This window comes from Helianthus annuus, chromosome 13 (genome assembly GCF_002127325.2).
Source record: "Helianthus annuus cultivar XRQ/B chromosome 13, HanXRQr2.0-SUNRISE, whole genome shotgun sequence".
In the NCBI taxonomy this organism is placed as follows: domain Eukaryota; kingdom Viridiplantae; phylum Streptophyta; class Magnoliopsida; order Asterales; family Asteraceae; genus Helianthus; species Helianthus annuus.
The window spans coordinates 110,298,001-110,315,956 of NC_035445.2; the positions used below are offsets into that span (position 1 = coordinate 110,298,001).

The following is a 17,956-nucleotide window of genomic DNA, read 5'->3' on the forward strand; positions in this document are numbered from 1 at the left end:
ATGTTTTCCAAAATATATTTCGCCACGACTTTATTTACAAATATTCGAAGGTGGGATTTTCACAAAACTAAACGTGATAAATATATATTTGGTAAATATAATTTTTCACAACACTGTTTATGATTATTTTGTGAAAATACACAAATGTTATTTTTAGAGTAAAAATAATATTTGCAAACGTTGACGAATCCAAAATAATACAAACGCTTACACGACAAACATATAAGTTACACCGGTAATTATTATTACCACTTAATCGTTAAAACGTAACTTACGCATTATACGGAAATATTCATGAACGCGTATTTTGTCAACGCATTATTTTGGAAGTATTATGTGAAGTGAAAATATAATATTTTTGAGAAAAATATTTATATTTTGGAAGTAGAAGTAAAAATATATTAAGTGGGACTTAATGATATAATACAAATACACATGTATTAAATCCCCCATCCTTGGGAAGGAGATTAATTACCAAAGTACATGCAAAATATAAACACGAAATAGTTGTCTAACTATTTCCCAAAAACTTAAACTATAAAGCTAAGGCACGGCCATCCGTCTAATAGAATTAGCACATGTAGGTCGTTGCACAGCTGCCTGACATTCGGAGTACTTGGTATAGCGACGCACTGACTGTGAGTTCATGTCCCCCTTTTCTCTTAACTGTTTTCAGTTTTCTAAACTGCGGGGGTGAAATACATGTTACAATGTTTATGATTACTTTATACATGGTATGGTTAGCGTAAGGAGGTTTACTACTTAGATCATGTGAGTGGGTAGGCGGAAACTTGAGGCCATTAATCCTCATTGTAGGACCGAGGGACAGGAGCGGTAGATCTATCTGGGTGTAGCGAGCCCAGCCCCAGGTCCAGCATAACGGACCTCGGGGTGACTTAGTGCCCGACGCATAAATCCGCTAGGTTTGAGTCTTCCTACTTGCACTTCACACATATAAATGGCCTTGCAAACCATTGGTGATCTCTTTTTCCTTATTTGCTACATACCAGGGTTTTTGATAAATACAACGGTTTATTTACTCACTTTCGCATGAACTCGCTCAACATTATTGTTGATTTTTCAACTTACATGTATTTCAGGGAATTAAGAGATCTGGCACGGTATGGCATGTTTTCCCGCTGCATTAGTCACCGAGGTCATCCAGGGTTCGGGGAATGTGACTCTTTCCTGGACAAGTCACAGTCCTTGAATCATGTTTATGTTAAGATTGAATTTGTAATATTTGGTAAACAAGTTTATGGTTGTTAGGGTGTTGTCCCGTTAAGACAATGTTATGGTATTTTTATTTTAATGGATGATCTTGCATATTTTTAATTCATATAGCTTGGTTATGATTAAGCTATGGTATTAAGAAGTCACACCAAATTAACCACGCTTCCGCAAAGCCAGGGTGTGACACCTAGTGAAATCTCTGTCCTGTATTTTACAGACTCAAGACACTAGACTTTACATGTACAGTTAGATTTCTATCTATGGCCACACACATAGTGCACTAACAATCTCCCCCTTGGACATAGCTAGAAATCTGTGATGTTTAGTCTTGAACTGCCTTGGATAACATCTTCAAGTGAACCACAGTCTCCCCCTTGAATGATGCCCCGAATTTCTAAGATTTGACGTTTAAGAACAATCACACATATCCACACACAAACAGTTTCTTAATAGTCTCGTTGGTCTGGCTCACACTCAACATTAACAGGTTACCATGGAAGATGTTGAAAGAAAATCTTTTTAGATTTTTAATATTGAATGCAGTAATTCAGACATAATGAAATGTAATATTTACAGTTTATATTTTTGTGAGAAAACGTGCTAGAGGATCATATCAGTTTATTGAGACATATCAGCTGCACCATTGATCTAGATGAAACACCCAGTTTAAACAATTCACATGAATTGTCGGTATTGTTGTCCACTTAAACTCAATCTAAAAACTTTCGTAATGCTTACCGATACGTTAAGGTACATTAATTTGCACTAAGTTCTTATGGACCCCACATTCTTAGCATATCCCCTCATCATGTAATACACTGACTCAAGTAATGCCTTTAAACTTTCATCAACTGTGATATGTGTTAAAAACAACTCAGAATGTTTAAACATTAATAATCAGGTCGATCTTTCGATACGCAGAGAAAGTCCAATGTTTAAACAAAATAAGAAATAAAAAACAAGTTGAAACGGTTTAACTCTTAATCACCAGATCGATATTCCCATATACGCAGAGGTGATCCAAGAGTTAAACGAAACACCAAGTAAAATAAAGAAGAAACTTTTAGGCACTAACATCCAGTTCGATACTTTCGTATACGCAGAGGATGTCCAATGCTTAAACAAAATAAAGAAATAAAACAAGTTTAAATCTTTGCAAAATGAATTACACAATCAAAGTGACATTTTCAGTAAGTTGTGAAAGTTCACAAACTGACTGGTTTTTATGCTTTTTAGCATTCAGCGATTACCGAGTTGGTACACAATCACGAAGGACAAAACTAAGTACTATGCTTTCAACGCATTTTCCACTAGAACTAGGCTTTTCTATTTAGTTTGTATCGTTATTACAAAATTACTAGTCTAGCTGAGCCTACCGACACATCTTTAGTGAGATTGTTTACCCATTTAAAACATTACATATCTTTAGCATGCACTGATAGTCCACTGATGTACTATCATTTCCTCTTTTGCACTAGTAATCTCATTTTCATTTTTTAATGTTTTTGACATTTTTTTTGAGATTTTCTATTGTTTATGGCTTTTTGAACATTTTTATCTATCTGAAATGATTTGAAATGATGTTTGAAGAAATGATATTTTTCAATTTTACAGAAATTTTTTATTTTGACATTTTTTAGAATTTTTTTCTCCCCCTAAAATTGAAAACATCTTTTCGAAATCGAAAATAAAAATCTTCCATTTTAACCGTTTAACGACTTTTTACGAATGTGAACGCGAGACTACCATTTTGTTTGTGTGGAACACCAAACCTTTCATCTCATTTCCACTGCACGAACAACCACTGCTTCTGAAAATATGTTTGCTTGAAACTTGGTTATCCTGCACATGTAAATGAACTTAATTAGTTTTGAATTGGAACCCAATCCATATTGGATTTGGGTTGACCAGATTCATCAACATAAGAAACGTTAGTTCATTCACAATCTCGTTTGTCATCAAACAGTTTCAAAATTTCTTCTGAATCATCCAAAACCTTAGCTTTCCAAACTTGCTTTGGTTTTGCAACTGTTTGATGAACAATTTTCTTTTATATTGTTTTCTCTTTTGTCCTTAGATTTGTATCTAATGAATTCGTTTTACTTGACTGATCATTTTTCGTTGAGTAAAGCGATTCATCAGAACTTTTATCTGAATCAACCATTGAATCCGAGGACAAAATCTTTTCCAAATACTCTCTTGCTTTCTTTCTTTTTTTTCTCAATCTGTCTTTCTGTCCTTGCGATAGTTTCACTTTCTGTTCTTTGAGTTTTTCTTCTACTTTCTCAGTTTTCTTTGCAGCTTTTCTTTTCTCCCCCTGAAATTGATCCGACGATCCTCTCCTCGAATTTATCGGACAATCTCTAGCAATATGACCTTTGATTTGACAATTATAGCATCTTCTCGTCTCAAATCTCTGACTCTGGCAGTTAACAGCAATGTGTCCTTCAAAACCACATTTGTAACACACCCTGTTATCGTACCATTTTCCACTTTCAAACCACACACTTAGATCGTAACATTGATTTGATGTGTAGTAATCATCACTTCTCCGTTTTCTATCGTAGTAATGATTTTTCTCTGAAGAATCTTCATTCCATCTTCTATTATGATGATTTGTCTCTGAAGCACTGTGGTCAAACCTGCACCACTTATTATCAAATTTTTGTGAGTCTAGATTTTCAAATTTTTGTGATTTTTTATAAAGATTGGATGATTGAACTGATGATCTTTTATTGTTACTTTGAAAATTTTTAGAATTTTTAACATTTTGTTTTTATTCCACATTCTTCTTAAAAGGTTTTTGCGTTGAGCTTTCACCTTTTTCAGTAGATTGTAAAATAGTTTCTTGAAATTTTTCTTTTAATTTCAAAAATATTTTCTTTTTATCACTTTCATCATCAGATTTATCATTACAATCTTCAATTATGACTTTATCATAATTTGTGACATTATCACTTATTGGAATTTCATTGATCGGTTTTGGACATAATGATCTAGTATTAATGACGGGGTCACAAAACCTTTCAATTTCTTTTCTAAATCATTAATTTTATTTCTAGCACTCTCAACTTCATTTTCAAGTTGAGTGATTTTCTCAAGATGAGAATTTATTGCTTTTTGATTTTCAATATTATTTTTATCCAAAACAGATTTTTCTTTTTTTAAAATTTTTATTTGATTTTGAAATTCTTCTTCATTTTCTTTTAAATTTTGTTTTCTAATTTATCCAAAACACATCTTCATTTTCTAAAATTTTTATTTGATTTTTACAATATTTTTCAATTTTTTATTTTTCATTTTCTAAAATTGTTATTTTATTTTGAAATTCTTTTTCATTTTCTTTTAAAATTTTGTTTTCTAATGTCAAACTCTCCACATCTTTCAGAAATTTGACATTGTCTGATCTAGATTTATCACGTTTTGAGCACACTAGTTCAGAACTTGAAGTTTCATTTGTTGATGCACTTGATTCTTTGACTTCACCGTTCTGTGACAACTCAGTTGACTCATCTTGTTTAGATTTTTCTTGGTGAGTTTGTCTATGAGCTTTAAAAACATGATTGCGAAATTAATAAGAAAAAGAAAGATTTGATAAAAAATATAGAAGAGAAGCTAGATATAATAAGTTTGGATGTGATTCTTGAAATAAGCAGAACAGTCAATATATGTCTTGCATGCTTGATTAACTATAAATATCAGTGAACACACTTCGCACGGAGCTCCAATCAGAGAAGAGTATCAGAGCACACACAGTCCATTCGTTCATATCTTCAAACCTACTGTTCTTCAAGATCTCATCAAACAACAACATCAAGATACTCTCGTTTACGCCACGTTGATTAGATTTCGAGTATCTTGTATGTAGATCGAGTCGAAACTCTGTTCGGTTTTTACAGACTCAAGACACTAGACTTTACACGTACAGTTAGATTTCTATCTATGGCCACACACATAGTCCACTAACAAATCAAAACCCTTATCATTAACTAGCATCAAATCACATAATTCGACTTACCCCATGTTGGAAACCCTTAGATGAATGAGGAATTGATCACATGCATTCGATTTCCATCTAAAAACGCATCCAATTTGTTAAATTCTTGCTAACTTGGAGAAGTAGGGTTCTTCCCTCTCCTGGCCTTCTCTGCGTCGCACCCCACACCCACAAAGCTGGGTTTTTATTTTAATTATGATTAATATCATAATTTACATGTTCAACCCCTCTAAGTTGCTTTTGTTGTCATTTTTTGTATATCTTTCAAAGTTTATAAACTTCTCTTATATATTTCAAACTTAATTAATCATTTGAAGATTTAACCATTACAATAAGCTTTGATGCATTTTTTGGGTGTTACATGATATCGTTTCTGGACTTACACCTTCAAATCTTAAAAGTAAATCACCAAATCTCACATAATTATCTCAATCTATAACCTACAAAACCATCTAATAATAATGTGGAGAACTCAAACCCTAAATCGAATAACAAGTTGGGGATCTCGATTTATACCAGATATGTGAGACAGATCTTTAGTTTTCTTAGACACACCACTAGTGTTTGTTGATCCAAACATCATACGCATCAGAATCATACAGAGATCAAGGCAGCGGTGCCGCTAGGTGGTAACAGTGGCAGGTGGTCTGGGTTAAGTGGTTGCAGGTAGTATGGGGTGATGGTGGTGGACGGTGATGGCTGGAGGTGATTTTAAGATTTCATTCGCTCTTCTTTGGTCTGACCCGGTACAGAAGCGGATACACCTGCCCATGTTACTTTTTCAATGGCCATTGTATTCTGATGAAGTTGAAGGGCACAAAGTTTTGAAGCTTTTATCTGTTATTTTACAACTCTGTAAAGTTTCTAGCTTAGATTGGTCTCAATTTCAAAACCGGTAATCCGTTTAATTTTGAACTCGATTGACCGGTCAGACCAAGAACTAGCAACATGATGGTGGTGGACGGTGATGGCTGGAGGTGGTTGATGGTGGCGGTAAAAAGAGGTGGTTGATGGTGTAGGGAGAAAGAGAGAAAGGTAAGAGGGATTTTATTTTCAGGTATATATATTACATTAAGCCCCTTTTAAGTTCAAGTAAAGTTATAAAATAATTTTTTTTGTTTGGTTTAATATATATAAAATAAAAGATTTGAGAAAAGACCATAATACCATCACATGCAAAGCATGTGAGGTAAGTTAACTGAGTTTTTGGACGATGTTAGTGGTAAAGGTTGAACCTGTAGCAAAACATGAACATAAAGGTTGGTTTTTGCCGATTTCATAGTGCAAGGTACAAAGTGAAGTTTACGTATAACATAAAGGTTGATTTCTGCAAATTTGTCTAAAAAATATATGTAGATTGACGAGCGATATACATGTAGATCGTGAACACGTATATACCTTATATGTGTGTATCTTTGCATGCTAAATATAAGTAGCTCGTCAATCTATATATATTTCTTAATTTGTATTTTTTAAACACTAACTTTATAATTAAGAAAATGAAAAGTAAAAAAATTGATTGGGTAACGGCAATGTTGGATTTCAAGTTTTTAATAATTTTCTAATCAACCTAACCCAATATAAGTTAAGAGAAAGTGTACTGTACAAATGCCCTTATCGTACAATACGTACGCGTAGGGCTGTAAACGAACTGAACGTTCAGCGAACAGTTCGTGAACCGTTCGGCGGGAAGTTCGTTTATGTTCGTTCGTTTAATAAACGAACGAACATGAACAAGAAATTCCGTTCGATTAGTTAAATGAACGAACATGAACAAAGGTCTCGTTCGTTCAATTGTGTTCGTGAACGTTCGGTAAGGTGTTCGTGAACATTCGTTCATTTGCGTTCATTTATGTTCGTATGTTTGTGTTTTAATTAAAGATTTTTATACTTTCATATATTTTATCTATACTTTTTATACTATTAAACTTTTATTTATATCATTACCCGTCTTTCACCTTGTTTATGCACCATTTCCCTTTCTTATCTCATTATTTACATCGACGAATATGATCTACCTCCGTTCCACAATAAGGGATTCAAGTTCTAGTGCAATTCTCTGGGCCATCCACCTTTATCCTTCATCGCGTTCGCCAAATTTATTTGTGTTCGCTTGTGTTCGTGAACCGTTCGTGAACATGCTCATTTCCCTAATGAACGAACACGAACATAAAATCTCGTTCGGTAAGTGTTCATGAACTGTTCGTGAACACATTTATTTCCTTAACGAACGAACACGAACAAGGCCTCGTTCGTGTTCGTTCGGTTCGTTTACAGCCCTACGTACGCGTCAATCTCAGTTGTCAGATCTTTCATCCCGCATTGAAATCGCATGTTGGTTTTTTTGTAACAATTTCGCATGTGATAATTTTTTATGAAATCGCATGTTGGTTTTTTGTAACAATTTCGCATGTGATAATTTTGATGAAATATCATGTTGTTTTTTTGTAACAATTTCGCATGTGGTAATTTTGATTAAATCACATGTTAAAAACACAACATGCGAAATTGCTACAAAAAACCAACATGCGATTTCAATGCGGAATGAAGATCTGACGGCTGAGATTGATGTGTACGTATTCTACGATAAGGGCATTTGTACGTTAATCTAACCCTATAAATTAATGTATAAAAGTTGGTATGATTTACAAGATGTTAAAGCATAAAGTATATTGTGTATAAGCATTTATTGCAATTGAAATAAAATGACAAAAAGAAAACAGTTATCCTTTAACTTACCTGGCCCACAATCTTGCTAAGAATCTCGCACGTCCGGACGTGCGCCTCTCCAAATGGCTATCGTCTTCCAATGCAAAATCTGTTATTTTACTTGCCCTGTCACCAAATTCATAAGGTCATAAAATTTTGGGGTGTGTATGGTTCGGTTCGTTTCGTTTCGTTTCAGTTATTAGTATTATCTGTAACTGTAATCGAAGTTATCGGTTAATTAGTTCGGTTAATTCGGTTAATTTGTCGGTTTTCGGTTCGTTTCGGTTAATTTTCGGTTAATAACCAATTCAAACAAGGGCTAATTTTTTTACTTAAAAATACATGTAATGGAAGTATAAATACATAAAATAAATGTATAAGTACATGAAATGGATGTATAAATAAATGAAATGGAGGTATAAATGCATGAATAGATGTTTAAATAAATGAAATGAATGTATAAATAAATGAAATGAAGTCATAAATAAATGAAATAGAGGTATTATTACATGAAATGAAAGTATAAAACATGAAATAGAGGTATAAAAGCTAGAAATATATAAAAAAAATTAATAATTCGGTTTGGTTCGGTTAATTTCGGTTAACCGATGGTAAAAAAATATCCGTTAACCGACTTTCGGTTAATTTCGGTTCGATTTTGTCGGTTTTCGGTTCAGTTTCTGTTAACGGTTCGGTTATTGCAAACCCATATTAAAATTAGTCTCATCCTTTCAAATTTAAAATCAATAGGCTAAATTGTTTATTACCCTTCTTATTTATGTTGTTTTTTGTATTTTATCTTGATCCACTTTTTATACTCTAAATACTATAAAAAAAACTCAAATATTTTTTACTATATTACAAAAGAAACTGAAACAAAAGATAAACAGCAAGTCAAGATTTTAATGTAGTTAATTTTTTTTTTTTTGAACGGCAGTTTTATAAAAAACGTAGTTAAATAAGATAAGTTATGTGAAGAGATTAGGTTGATGTACTATATGTCTATATTTGATGATTATTCAAGTTGATTGAAAATTACAAATCAAACACATTAATTATTGCTTCCTTTTTGGCTTATTGCAATAACTTATTTAATACGTATATGAATTGGCGAATTGCCATATTTGATAAAAAAAGTTTATAAGGCTAAAGGGTGTGGGGTCATGAATGGAAGATGATTTGCCATCTAGAAACATGAATGGAAGACTATACCACCCTCTTGCTTGATCATCATGGTTTGCATGGATTAAATCATGGGAACTATGGTCCTCCTTTCCATTTTTAAACAAATCATTTCCTTTTTTCTTTAAACAAAGATAAATTAAAATAAATAAGAGGCTAGTGGTTTGGGTCATGACCACACCTTTAGAGTAGTGATTTTGGATGATGGATTAGAGGTGGGTTACATGTCACTGACGTGGAGGGTCATGATGGTCATGAGTATCATGACCACACCCTATAGCCTAAATATGAATGGGCAAATTGTGATATTTGATAAACAAGTTTACAACTTATTTTTAGAGTTAATTTCCAAAATCGTTCTTGAGTTTTGGGTACTTGCCATTTTCATTTAAAATGACACTTTTGTACCAAATTGCCCCCAACGTTTTTAACCTTTTGTCATTTTCATTCAAATCACTAACTTAGTTTATTTTTCTGTTAAGTTGAGGATATTTGAATGAAAGTGGCAAATATAAAACCATATGGACGATTTTGGCAATTTACTCAAACCCCTTTTAATTTCTTTTATTTAATTATTTTTGTTACATATATAATAAAAAAGAATATACATGGAGTTTTTAGAAAAAAAAAATTAATAGTTTTTACAACAACCCACGTAGAATACTTATAACACCCCTATACGCCCTAAATTACACCACGTATACGAAAATAGGCCCGTAATAAATTTAATTTAACAAAAATCATATAAAAACAATATTTTATTGCGCTCGCGGGGCGCGACAACTTGGCCACCAGGCCGCACCCTGGGCTGCCACGTGTCTATGTCGTGTTGAACCTACCCCCATGACTGGTCAAGGCTAAAGCCTACTCCACCTAGCTCGCGGGCCGCGAAGACTTTGTCTTCGGCTCTCGCGGGGCGCGACAAAGTGCCGATCAGGCACTATAAACAGGGGATTTCGGCTTCAGTTGCAAATCGTTCATCACACAACTTTCTCTCTCAATTATGAATAGCAATTATAATTTCCGGGTATAATACCCATTAAAATAGCGAAGCTCTGCCTCGATGTAAGTATCATAACCCCCGGTTATGTATTAGATACGCTGCCAGATTGATCTAGTGTTCCGTAACGCATGTCGAGGCTCTGCCTGACTTAGTCGTTGGAGTTCTGTCTCGAGTAGGGTATAACTAATGTAAATTGGGTTATTATACTAACGCGTGTGCATTGTTTAATTATGTAACACCACGTAAAAACGTGTCCAATTAGGTAAAGACACGTGTCCTAAACTCTAAATATGCGAAAGATGGAGTTTGAAGGACTAAAGCTGACAAACAGTGAAACTATGCTTACAGAAGGACTAAAAGTGTCAACATGCCAAACTTGAGCCTCTGAATGACCATACGTGAAGAAAATATTCTTAAACGGGTGATCAATTTGATATAAGAAGCCGTTTGTGAAAATAATCGGAAGATTATATAATTACAAGGGTTAAAAGTGTCAATATGTCAATTCTGACCTCCGAGTGACCTTTTAACGAAACCGAGGCTTCGAAATATTTAAATATACTCCCAAGAATAAGTGGTAAAAATTTCACGTGATTCCGAGATAGTTAAGCATGTTTTCCAAACTTTGGGGTATAAGTGTCAACTTGACGAAACTTGCTTTTATAGTGACATTTAACGAACTCGAGCCTAACGAAGTTTGTTTATTCATCCTTGAACTTCTTCAAACTAACTCCAAGGGCCCTACATGTCAAAAACAAGGTTAAAAAGGGTTTAAAAGCATCAAGGACTAAAACTGCCAACATCGTAACTTGTTTTACCAGTTCTGACAGGTCACGCGGCCCGCGTAAGCCCCCTCCCTATGGCTTACGCGGCCCGCCAGAGAGTGCCAGTAATAGAAAATTCATGCCAGGTGCGGGTTTTGGCTGTTCCACCTCCTTAGCCTAGTTTGTAACGACCTAAGGAGCTATAAGTCGGTTTAATTCATCAACTAGGACACCTGGGGTGATCCTAGGATGTCCCATTACACCTAGAAGTAATCTAGATTCAAGGACTTTACTATATAAGGGAGCTAGTTCTTGAGTTCCAAAGCACTCTTGCAAACATTTGCTAATCTACTACATCTGGAGTTTGCTTAGGACAAGGAGAAGAATTTGAAGTGTATAAAAGACTGCTTGGACCATTAGTAAGCCTCTAATTTCTTGTTTAGTCGTTTTAATTAGCTTAATTACTCTAAAGTCAAACATATCGTAAATTTAGTTTGACTTTCGTTTTATTTACATATGGTTTAACCACTGATCAAATTGGAAGTGGTTATAGAACCACATTAGTGTAGGTGATTAACCCTTAAAAGGGCATCTCCTAATTATCTCGTTTGACTGGTCAATTGTCGGGTCAAAGTAGTTTGACAAAAAGTCAAACTGGACAGAAATTGCAAAAATGATTAAAATTAATAAACCATAGGTTCTACATTATATTTTAACATTCTAATGACTTGTTAATTAATATTAAATCATGTTTTATCAGTCCTAACCCAACAATTAATAGTCTAAGGTCAGTTTATAACCGAAAGTCGCAAAAGCTTGACTTTTGCTTTGACTTTCAGTTCTGACCCGTTCAAGCTTAATTCTTCCATGTTTTAAGCTTCCATTAGGACCACATTACTTAGTAGTATAACCCTCTAGAGTTATATTGCATGGTGCCTAGTGGTTTGAATTATATGCACTTGATCGTAATTATGCTTAATAATGCCCTAAACGCCCTTTTGACAACGCCCTTTTGACATACAACTGAGATTTTTAGCAATGTAAATGGACTAACACCTTTGCTACTGATATTTAGACTTGTCCCAAAAATTTGACATCAGTTTGAGGTCTAGAATAGGAGTTATGCTCAATAGCGTAATTAAGGAGCTTCATATTATTTAAAAGGCGTAATTAGCATAAAGCCTATCTAAACCCGATTTTTGACATCTAAATTTTTACCCACTGATGTAAAATACTATTTTGGGATTTTTGAAGATTTTTATTTATTTTTAGGCTAAGCATAACATAGGATTATAGCTTGATTTCGGTAATTGTCGGTTTTACCCTTTTCATGCATAAAATGAGTTTTACATCACATTTTAATGTCAAACTTTTTGCTACTGATTTTATATGATAAATAGAATATTTTTGAACCTTATGAACTGATCAAAAACTCAGATTTCCTATTTTAACCCGAATACCCCTTTAAACCGACTTTTAAGCGTTTTTAGCACCTAGTATGGGTCAAAACTACTTTTGGCATATAAAACTTATTACCCACTGATGTTTTAAGCTAAATTATATAATTATACAGTAAGCCAAACTTTTTAAACTCAGAAGTCTATTTTGACCTTTAAAGCTTATGTGAAATTACCAAAATGCCCCTTCGGTGCATAGTTTGGCTATATAAGATATATTTCACATATAGAAAATACTCTACTGATATAACTTATAAAAATGCATGTTTTTACTGATTAAATCAGACCTGGAACTCAGTTTAGTATTTAAACTCTTTTATGGGCATTAAAATTACCAAAATGCCCTTATGGGACTTATTTTGGTTTAAATTATTTTTTGGGCATATATTTTAATATATTACTGATATATTAACATATTTTAAGCATAATAATGATTAAGACCTGTATATAATTTATTTGGTTACCCGTTACGCGTTTATGCGTTCGGATCGGGTTACGTGACTAGTTTACGTAAAATAGCCGAAACGGGCTTAACCTTATCATTAAATTCTCATTTTCCAGAATGTATTTAGTTTACCCATATTATACAAGTATCCAAGCTTGACGGGTCTAAATCAGGTAAATAGCTTCCGGTAGAAGGTTCCTTCAAAAGCTTTAGGATTTTACTGCTAGCATCAGGTAAATACTTTTAACTTATTTTCCTTTATACGGGCTTGGGATACGGTATTATAATAATACCGCTTGGTCGGGTATGAGATTATTTAATCGGATTGTGATGTAATAAATCTGCATAACCCATTTTAATCTGTATTGTTTGATAGCATAAACATATGGGGTTAACGACCGTGTCGTGGATATCCTCGGGTCATTTAAATTATTTATGGCCACGACCTATGCACGGGGTGCAGGCATACACCTGACAGATACAAATGCTAAGTATTAAATTACCCACAAGTTGGGGATAACTCCTTTGTGGGTTTTATAAGTGATGAGTCAGTTAATCATGTCCGGCTTCCAAACCGGCCCCACGTGTATGACAAACATGTAAAACTGTATACAAGATTTTATTCAAGATTGTCCCAAGTTATAAATGGTTTGTGCCATGTGCACTCAAATCAATTTTCATAAATGTTTTCAAAATGAGTCAGTTAAATTGTATTACCAGTGTAAACTGACGTATTTTCTTAAAGGCTGATTGACAGGTACCTCTCATAATAGGCTGGAGCTATAGGGTGTCATAGAGGATCTTGCAAATCCATAAGATACCTGAAGTCTGTTGTTTTTGTTTCTTTGTACATTTATGGTCTGCCTGTGGATCTTATTACATTCCAGTCTGTATATTCATAAACTCAAACACTCAGACATTATGGTTTGTAATAGTTTATTCACCAAGCCTTCCGCTGTGCTATAATATTGTGTGTATTGACAATGATGATATCAACTACGTCACGATACTTCCCGCCGGGCCCACCGCTAATATGTGGAAATATCGGGGTGTGACAGGTTGGTATCAGAGCCAACATTGAGTGAATTAAACACTAACCTTCTGTGTTTAATCTCAATGACACAATAAGCACATTCCTTAGACTATCGAATCTAGGCAAATGACCTAGGATTTATTTTTAACTTTCCTTTGCTGTTTATATTTTATTTTGTTTTGATTTCTTATTTTGACAGGAAGTTCATCAAAAATGCCTCCAAGAGTTGGGGGAAGAGGCAAGGGTCCCATGCGAGGGGGACCATCAGCAGCAGGATCATCTCACCGACGAACTCCGTCTGCATCCCTTTCTAGTTCTGACTCACACGATCTGTGGGGTCATTCCTTTGAGCCGGCGAGACATTCTGTCTCGTTAAGCTCTTCACCTTCCTTTCACCCATCTTTCGGGCCACTTATCCCAGATGAGCCCCAACACTCGCACCACTCTCATCAATCCCATCACTCTCACGAGTCTCACCAATCGTACCATTCGTTGCAATCGCATTCTTTCCATCATTCGGATTCCCTCTATTCCCCGGGGCATTTTAACCCGAATGTTATGTTAACGACTTCCTTGGCTACAACCCTTTGGGCCCTGAGGACCATTTTTTCTCAGGAAATGGAGATGGACGATGACCCAGATCCGGAGATGCAGACCGGAACATCGGGCCACCCAATAAGCATATCAAGTGGATCTCCATTTCAGGGATCACCTTACCATGGGCCCGATTCGTTTCAAGAGAAAATGGCCACTTATGATTGGTTCTTTACCCCATCATACCATAATTCTCCAGCTCAACGTCCCTTGGATGAGCCACAGCTACAGGCAGTTTCACCTCCACCGCTTCCTGTTGAGGAGCCACCTCAGCCACCTCCCGAGCCTCCGAGGCAATGGAGGAATGCACGCATGTCAGTGCAAGGAGGACCTAGTTTTAGTTCTCCTCGGGGTTCGAGTTCTTACCCTCCTATTCCAGAGGACCCCCAATTGGGTGGGCCCTCGAACGCGGCACCGGAGGTTGATCCTCCGCCAGCTTCTTATGCACCACCTCAGCCGCCTATGGGTTTTGACAACCCTATCCCGACTTACCCAGGTTCTTCTGGGTATAATCCTTTTGAAAACACATCGGGATATCCATCAGACTATGGAAACCAGGATCCCTACCTTACCGCTGCTCAATACCATCATCTTTACCCTTCTTCTTACCCTCCAGTTTATCCAACTGGATACCCGGTACAGGATTATCAATACCCACCGTACCAGCAACCTCCTCCTCCCCAGCAGCTACAGCAGCAGCAGCAAATTCAGGAAATCCTGGAGAGGTTAGATAGAGTTGAGCAGAAAGCTAGAAAAACCAAGGAGAAGCATAATAGCTTCATGAAGGGCCTTGCAAACCTTATTAAAGGCAAGAAGAAGTAGGGAACTGTTTAAATTTTCTTGTATTGTCTTTGAATTAAGTCCCTGCGAGGACATTGTTTTATTTTCTGTACTAAAGTCCCTGCGTGGACTTATTTCCTTTTCCTGTAAGCCCCTGCGTGGGCAGTTGTTCTTTCTAAGACCCGTTTAGGGCGCTTGTACTAGTTTCATGTTTAATGGAGTTTTATCTTTGTTTTCTAAATATGTATTTTATTTACATCATGTTATATCTTTTCAATTTATAATTGATCTGCCAAAGAAATTCATAGAGGTATAACCTAGCCAAAATATTAACTGGCCATGATGGTACAACCTTTTTAAGACAATAAAATCTCTGTTAACATCTGAAAACATGTTAGCATTCCGAGCTGTGCGATACGAGAAATCACACAAGCTTCCAAGATGTACTTGGATTTTTCAAGTCAGTTATATATATAGCCTAAATGATCAATGCGAATCATGGCTAATAAAAATCAATATGATGTGTACACCAAGGCATCCATTAGAGATGTATGCTTATAAGCAAAGGTGTAATAATGACAACGAAAGTTCTATTTATAAACTTCTTGTCAAAAAGGCGATGAACTTTGTTCAATCCTTAAAAGATCATTGATACAAGAGATCGTTGGTTATATTCTAATCGTCCCTGTGACAAGCTTCCTAAGCTATTTAAATGTCCTTCGAGACGAGCCTAATGTTAAATGTCTTATACGACATTGACAGTTGTGAATTTTATTTCCCCCTGTCTAATAAATATAAAGAATATTATATTCTATTGATTACTTAATTTGGTCTAAATGGTTTAATAAATACCAAGGTCATCTGATCATCAATGCGATGAATCAATATACATGAGATTTAAATATATCATTTATGTTTGATATAGTATTCAGAAATGGCTGACTCGGATGAAGCAAACTGTCATCCTGTAGAAGGCAACACCAGGATTAATATCACGGGTGCCGAGCTGCAAGCAATGATCACCGCGGCAGTTTCTCAAGCGGTAGATGCTAAGTTTAAAGAGCCGAGTGTTATTCGGTCTCAAACTCATTCAAAATCCCATTCTCAACCTCATACTCATAAGAAGAGTGAGTCTCAGCACTCATCTAACCAGGGTGGTGAACCCAAGAGGCAGTTAGTCCTCGAGCCGACCCCTAGGTACACCAAAGGTTGTACCTATAAGTACTTTGTCTCCTGTAAGCCGAGGGACTTTATAGGGGAAAAGGGGGCGATTGATTGTATGAAATTTTTAGATGAGATGGAGACTGTGATAGACATCAGCGGATGCGCTAAAGAGGATGTGGTTATGTTTGTATCCCAATCTTTTAAGGGCGATGCCCTCACATGGTGGAAGGCTCTAGTGCAGTCCACTGGGAAGGTTCACTTGTACAATCTCTCTTGGGAGAAGTTTGTTGATTTGGTTAAGGACACCTATTGTCCTCAGCACGAAGTCGAGCTTATAGAGATCGATTTCCACACCTTAGTGATGAAGGATCTGGATTGTAGATCCTATGTGACTAGCTTCAATTCTATGTCAAGGCTTGTGCCATATCTAGTCACTCCTGAGCCCAAACGCATTGCGCGTTTCATTGGTGGTCTGGCCCCTGAAGTAAAGGGGAATGTTAAGGCCTCTAAGCCAGCCACCTATAGATCCGCTGTGGATCTATCATTGTCCCTCACTTTGGATGTGGTGAGGAGTAGGGCAAAGAAGGCTACCGATGAAGGAAAAAGGAAAAGAGAAGATGACCAGTCTCCTCAATCAAACAAAAAGAGCAAGGGGAACTCTGGTTCCAAAAAGGGGCAGTCGAACGATAACCCCAGGTGCAAGACATGTCATAAGAGGCACTTCGGGAAGTGCAACCAGTACCCACAGGCCAAACCATGTGGGATTTGTAAGCAGAAGGGGCACAAGTCTGTCGAGTGCCGAAATATTAAGGATGTAACCTGCTATGGTTGTAATGAAAAGGGGCACATCAAAACAAATTGCCCCAAGAACGCAAAGAAGCCCGAGGAGGGAAAGAAACACAATGCAAGAGTGTTCCAGATGAACGCGAGGGAAACGGTGAACGACAAGAACGTCATAACAGGTACCTTCCTCATCAATAATAATTATGCTAGAGTCTTATTTGATTCCGGTGCTGATAAGTCTTTTGTTGACCATAAGTTCTGTAAGTTGTTGAATTTTCCTATTAAGACTCTAGACATAAAATATGAGGTAGAGCTTGCCGATGGTACCTTAGAAACAGCTTCCACTCTTCTTGATGGATGTTCTATATCCATTAAGAATCATTCTATCCCGCTATCCCTCTTGCCAATGAAATTGGCTGGTTTTGGTATAGTTTTAGGCATGGATTGGTTGTCGCATAACCAAGCCTAATTGCCTGTGATAAAAAGCTTGTCATTATCAAAACCCCCTCCGGTGAACCAGTCACTATTCAGGGAGATACACAATATGGGTTGCCCAGCAATGTGTCTATTCTCAAGGTATCTCAGTGTTTGAAGAGTGGATGTGTCATTTACATGGCACAAGTGACTGTGAATGATCCAAAGCCGAAGATTGAAGACATTCCAATCATTTCAGAGTATCCTGATGTCTTTCCTGACGAGTTACCTGGATTACCTCCTGAGAGGCAAGTGGAATTCAGGATAGAAATTTTACCATGATCTGCACCTATTGCACGAGCTTCGTATCGTTTAGCGCCTACTGAAATGAAAGAGCT

At 36.1% G+C, this 17,956-nt stretch overlaps 1 protein-coding gene across 1 annotated transcript; it reads left to right on the plus strand.

Annotated features, from left to right (window-relative positions):
* Nucleotides 1-14,036: 14,036 nt before the first annotated feature.
* Nucleotides 14,037-15,239, plus strand: LOC110901480 (extensin-like). The gene has a single exon (XM_022148306.1). The coding sequence runs from the start codon at nucleotides 14,037-14,039 to the stop codon at nucleotides 15,237-15,239; it is 1,203 nt and encodes a 400-aa protein (XP_022003998.1).
* Nucleotides 15,240-17,956: the final 2,717 nt, after the last annotated feature.